Raw genomic sequence first — 6,321 nt, 5'->3', positions numbered from 1 at the left:
TGGAGCTCAAAAAGAAAAGCAGTTGGGAAAGCCTAATGCAGGAAGTGTACAGCCCATAGCTAAACAAGTTCCTACAGAGAATCAAAGCATATCACTCGGCAAGATAGGAGTAGGGCAAGAACAAAAGACTACCATTGTTAGAGGCAATCTAGAAGCAGTCAACTTAACAGCTGCTATAACTACCTCTAGCAATAGGTTTGCAATCCAACAAACACAACCCACAGATAAGGACCCAAGGGATGCTGGGCCAACCAGCTCTTCCCATAAATGAACATCTATACTTGGAATATAAGAGGGCTTAATAAGCCTTTTAAACAGAAAGAGCTAAATATGGTTGGGTGTGTAGAAACAAGAGTGAAGGAGAAAAAAGCTAGGAGAATCATGCAGAAGGTGGCTAAGGACTAGAATGGTTGCTGTAATTATAAAGACCACCCAAAGGGCAGAATATGGTTAATGTGGAGAAACAATGTAAATATATAGATTATTGAGACTACAGACCAATATATACATTGTGAGGTGCAGAAGGATAGTTTCAAATCATTGCTATCAGTGGTTTATGCCAGAAATGATGCAACTCTTAGACAACAACTATGGAATCAACTTGCACAAGTAGGAGCCAATGTACATGATGCTTGGTTACTAAGTGGGGATTTCAACAATGTGCTAAGCACTGAAGACAGAATAGGTGCGCCAGTCACTCAATCAGAGACACAAGGCTTTCAAAATTTAGTAGATGTGCTGCAATTGACCCCATTAAAAAGTGTTGGCTGGTTCTTTACATGGTGCAACAAGCTACAGGAAGATAAAAGGGTGTATAGCAAGATAGATTGGGCATTGGGCAATTATGTGTGGCTGCAACAATATAGCCACATAGAAGCTGAATTCATGAATCCAGAAGTGTCTGACCACTCTCCTCAATCCTCATACATATCAGTCAACAAAAGAAAGGATTGCATCCTAAGCCTTTCAAGCTTTACAAAAATGTTATGGAGCATCCATAGTTCGGGAACATAGTGCAAGAGGTATGGCAGTAGGGAATTTAAGAAGAGCCCATGAACACAACCTGGAAGAAATTGAAGACACTCAAAAATGGTCTTAAAGACTTAAACAAATATATGACTTTCTACCAGCAGAGACTTGACCAGGCTAGACATAAACTAGAGATAGTACAGGGGGAACTCAAAAATTCTCCTCTAGATCAGAGCTTGTTCAACCACGAAAACGAAATCTTGACAGAAATGGCAAAATGGAGTCATATAGAAGAACAGGTACTGCAGCATAGGGCCACTTGGATTGAATGTGGTGACTCAAATACCAAATACTTCCATGCTCAATGGAAGACGAGGACAAGCAAAAACCACATTACATCCATCTACACTGAAAGTGGTATTAATCTAACAGATCCAGCCCAAATAGTAAAGGAGTTCATATCTTTCTTCACCAAGCTCATGGAAGAAAGTGGAGAAGTTCACAAATGTCCAGATGCTGCAGTGGTGAAACAAGGAAGATGCCTTGACCAACAACAGAAGGTGACACTGGTTAAAAATGTAACAAATGAGGAGATTCTAGCTGCTATAAAAGATATGCTTCATGATAAAGCCCCAAGGGTAGATGGCTTTCATATTGAGTTTTTCACAACACAATGGACTATAGTTGGGTCTGAAGTATGTGTTGTAGTCAAACTCTTTGAAACAGGCAGAATGCATAGATGGATGAATTGTACAGTGATCGCTTCCAACTCCGCACTACTAAATGTAGCGAGAGAGGGTCGCAATAGCTTTTACCCGATTTTGGATCGGGATCGATATCCACAGAGAGCTAGAAGTTGGAGTCGAGTATCTATCTAGTGTAGAATTGCGTATGTGTTCCAAATTACACTTCTATTCATTTTTGGGTTTTTGTTTACTTCTACTATTATCAAACTAAAAATGGTAATTGCAACTAAATTATGCTAAGAGTTATAATGCTACGAGTTGTTCAAATAGGTTTAAAAGGCACTAGGGTAGTGACTACCGCCTAGGTGGTCAATTGACAGGTACTTGAATCTAAGGCATGCTTGACACTTTTGGGGAGTATGTTATAACCATTGCACGACTTTACCCACTCTACACCTCTCGGTGGTTCGAGTGATTTTGTCCAAATTGGCTTTCTCAAGACCAATTGGGTATGCAAATTTGCACAAGCAACTAGGGTTCAATTTGGGTATTACTCTCTCGAGGTTTAACCCTTTAATTGGGGCTATCAATCTCTTGAGTACGCCCCAATTCATTGTTGGACCAATTTCAGAGACTTAGCCTCTCTTTCTCAAGAAGAGCTCAAGTCAACTCAACACAAACTAGTGTTTGCAACCACTAATTAAGAAATTATCCATGAAATTGGCCCAAATAACAAACACCCATAGTCAAATTAGCCCTAAAATACAAGACCCATCAATTACCCACACTAGGGTTGAGCCACAAACCTAGCTATGGGGTCTAGCTACTCATATTCAAAGAAGAAAAACAAGAAAATAGAAGAAGATAAACACATATTAATTAATTGCTAAGCTAAATACAAAGATTCAACGATGAAAAGTAAGTACAAATGCCCAAAATGGCTAAGAAAAGTCGACCCACGAGCGCAGCTGATGTAATACAATATCTGATACCGTAAAAATAGAAAAAGAAGCTATTTATACTAGGCTAAAAAATTTGGACAAAAATGCCCCTGCGGGGTTAGTGCGGACCGCACAAAATGGACCGCGGTCCGCACTGGGCTCTTGACTTCAAAAATCTCATTCTCTGAACTTGGGCTCCGCGGATCGTACAGAATGGACTGCGGCCGCAGAGCCTTGTAGTGCGGTCCGCACAAACTTTACTGCGGACCGCATTGGCTTGAAAACTTCATTTTGCAGCTTCTCTGAATCTTGGCTCTGCGGACCGCACAGATTGGTAGTGCGCCGCATTCCTTCAGTGCGGACCGCCCAAAACCTAGTGCGGCCGCACTGCCTTAATGCGTGAAATACCATCTCTTTGAATCTCCCAATGCGGACCGCACAAAGTGTACTGCGGCCGCACTGGGCCTGTTTTGCCTGAGCTTGCCTTGCCTTTGTCACTTGTGCAAGTTTCACTCCTTTTGAGCCGATCTTTGACATTTTGTCACTTTGTTGATCAAACCTGCAATCAAGCACAACCTGTGAGCCTTTTGGGACTATTTTGTAGGAATATTAGATCAAAGCATAAGAAAGAAGGGGTATAAAATGCGTCAAAATCCCTAGTTATCAACTCCCCCAAACTTAAGCTTTTGCTTGTCCTCAAGCAAATAAAATAAGACCCACCCTTTAAGAGAATGTCCAAGAAAAATTTCAGCTGTCCTAAAGCAACCTCAACTAGCATCAATTGGGACTAACAATTGCCCTCAATACAAATGAATCATTAACAACATTTACTCTTTGAAAACACCATGGATCAAGTGCAACACAAGAGCATCAAGAATTGACTCAACACATCAAAGAACTCTTTTCTATTACTTTATTCATTGTGGAACACAAACTCACACATCCTCAACTCTCCCAAAGCAACCCTCACCTTTAAGATAGTGGCACTCAGAACGAGGATAATGGGAATTCACTCATCTCTCTCAAGAAAAAGCCACAAGTCTGGCTCTTAGTACCATATGCTTGTCCCTTATGTGAGTATTCACTAATGTAAGGTTCATTCAACTCAAGATCATATAGGGCTTTTGTGGAGACATTGTGAAGGCTTTTGGTTCAGGGTAGGAAATGTTTTGGTCTAAGTAGGTTCCATCTTCTCTTAAGCACTTCTTTTGATTCATTTGTCATCCATTCACTTGACTCTTTGAGTCATTTCACTTCTTTCTAAGGGGTTAGAGAGACACATTGTCACTCTTTCTTATGCATTTCAAACCTTTTCTCCTTTTTCAACTTTCCACACCTTTCATTCTTTGCTTTTCTTTGAATCCCTTTTTATTCTTTTTCATATTGAACTTTCTTTTTGTCTTTTTGCTTTTCTTTCTTTTTCGTTGCCTTTCCTTTTCTTCATTTTTGTGCCTTTTTACCACTTTGTTGCAATCCTCATCTCTCCCCCAAACTTATACTTTTTCCATGTGCTAAAGGAAAGATCGGGTGCCAAGAGAGGGTATCTTTTAAAACGGGTATAGGCTTGTATCATGGTTCTTGAAAGAAAAAGGTCTAAGGCTCAAAAGGGTTAACTAGGGATCTTATCATTGGTAAGATATGGAATTGTTCAAACTATCATTTGGATCAAGGAGAGCCTATAGTCATGTCTCAAGTCAAAATTCACTTAGGATTTCGCCTCGACAAACATTCAGGGCAAGTTCTAGACCAATGGCTCGGGACTTGGACTTGCAATTCAATTACTCACCACACAAGCTATGGGATTGCTAAAGACACAGAGTTGGGGACCCACAACGACCTTAGATAAGATTTAAGCTCACAATGGTCCCGAAAAATCACTTGATGATTATCGGCCAACACAAGAGTCTCAAGGTCACGACTTTCACCATCCTAAACACAACAAATTGTCTTTGACCATAAGATCAAAGGCAAATGTGCTAGGCCCAAGTGAAGCTTTGCTTGAGGCACCTTTTAACTACTAACTACTAAAAACGAAAAGAAAAACGGACTCAAACCCTTAAGAAGGTTATCACGCCATCCATCATTGGGGAAGAGCCACCTGGTTCACACAACACTCCACCTTTGGAAAGAACCGTGGTATTAAGAAAACCAAAGGCTTATTGCAAACTTCGAAAACAAAAATCTACGAATCACAAATAAGAAGCTAAAAATGAAAAATTTTGCGGAAAATAGAATGAATATGTACAAGAGGGGATTTGAATATACAATGGATGGGATGATTATATACAATGTGATATAACTTTATGTACAGACCCAAAGTGAAATAAAAATGCGATAAATGTAACGAAATATCAAAATTATATACAAACCAAAGATAAAAAGATAAAGACAACATAAAAATATATCAAAATATATACAATCATCCAAATGAATAGTAGGGCTTACCCCCTCAAGAAAGCTGGCATTGTCCCCAATGCCAACTAGTCTAAATAAAGCATCAAAAGATAAGAGGGAAAGGATATAGAAGACTCCCTAAGGACCGTCTGTCTGCATAGTGTCATGTGTGGTCCTTGGGTCCTCTGTGTGCTCGGGAACCTCAGACTGGTCCCCTGTGGCCTGCTGCTCTGCTACTGGGACCTAGGCCTAGACCTGGACATGCTCTGGAACTGGTACATCCTGTGGCTGACTAGAGGAAGTCTCCGGTAGGTCCGCCAACTGGATGATAGCATCATCAGCTCTAGGAATCATCCTCCTCCTCTTGGGAGGCCTCTGAGACTGCTCCGGCTCCGGATGAACTGCTGGGGCTGGATCCTGGAGCAATAAATCTAAAGACAAGTTATCTGCCTTCCGTCTGTCTACATCTGCTCTCAACTTCTTCACGGACTCTTTGGAGGCCCGTGTCTTCCTCAGCTTCTTGTACTCCCGAGCAAGCTTCTTGAGAGCCTTGCTATGTGAATCAACTTCCTTGGAGAGCGTTGCATGAGTGTCGAGGATCTTTTTCTGGTTGTCAAGTATCTCCTTGAGCGCATCCTCAATCGACTGCGGAACCTGCGGAGCTGGAGGTGCCGACTGAGCCTCTACCACAGTGGTGAGTGAGGACAACTTGGATGAGGCAGTGTGCATCCAGTTGTTTATGCTAAGAAGCGCCTGGCTCAGTCGGTGAGCAGTAATAGGATGGGCCCGGGAAGATGGAATCTCCGGGCCTGCTGATGTGGATGGACCGGCAGGAGTGGCTATGGATGTGGAAGGACCGGGAGGGACATCTGTGGAAGTGGAGGTAGGCTCAGCAGGAGCCACTAACACAACTGTCTCTTCAGACTGGCCAATTATAGTAGTACCCTTGAAGCTCTTTCTCTTGGGGTTGTCATCCCCCTGTATGCTATACCAGGAAAAAGGGGCCTTCGCTTTGACTTTGACATCGAAGGGCTTCTTGTCCACTTTCAAGTCCCGAAAGTACATAGTGAGGGTGCTAGGGAAAGGATAGTTCCGGTCATGCTCGGCACCCACTATAGTGATAATCCGGGACATCACATTCCCCACATTTATGGGGTACCCTGCCATAATAGAAGCAAACAACACAGCTCGGTGGAGAGGTAGGGAGTTGTCATGAGTGGTAGGGTCCAACCGGCTGCGAATAAAAGTCTCCCACCCCCGTGCCTCAAAGTTCAGACTCCTTCTCAGAATTTTGACTCCAGTAGTTTAACCAGTCCGGGGTGGTACCTGGG

The 6,321-nt window shown here is 42.2% G+C and overlaps 1 protein-coding gene across 1 annotated transcript; it reads left to right on the top strand.

The window, feature by feature from the left end:
• Positions 1 to 1,115: 1,115 nt before the first annotated feature.
• LOC109244796 lies at positions 1,116 to 2,992 on the top strand. The gene is made up of 2 exons (XM_019411939.1): positions 1,116 to 1,664; positions 2,927 to 2,992. Exons 1-2 carry the CDS (start codon positions 1,116 to 1,118, stop codon positions 2,990 to 2,992), a joined length of 615 nt encoding a protein of 204 aa, XP_019267484.1.
• Positions 2,993 to 6,321: the final 3,329 nt, after the last annotated feature.

The sequence above is a fragment of the Nicotiana attenuata genome, unplaced genomic scaffold, assembly GCF_001879085.1.
Source record: "Nicotiana attenuata strain UT unplaced genomic scaffold, NIATTr2, whole genome shotgun sequence".
Taxonomy (NCBI): Eukaryota; Viridiplantae; Streptophyta; class Magnoliopsida; order Solanales; family Solanaceae; genus Nicotiana; species Nicotiana attenuata.
This window is presented reverse-complemented; position numbering and strand designations above follow the sequence as displayed.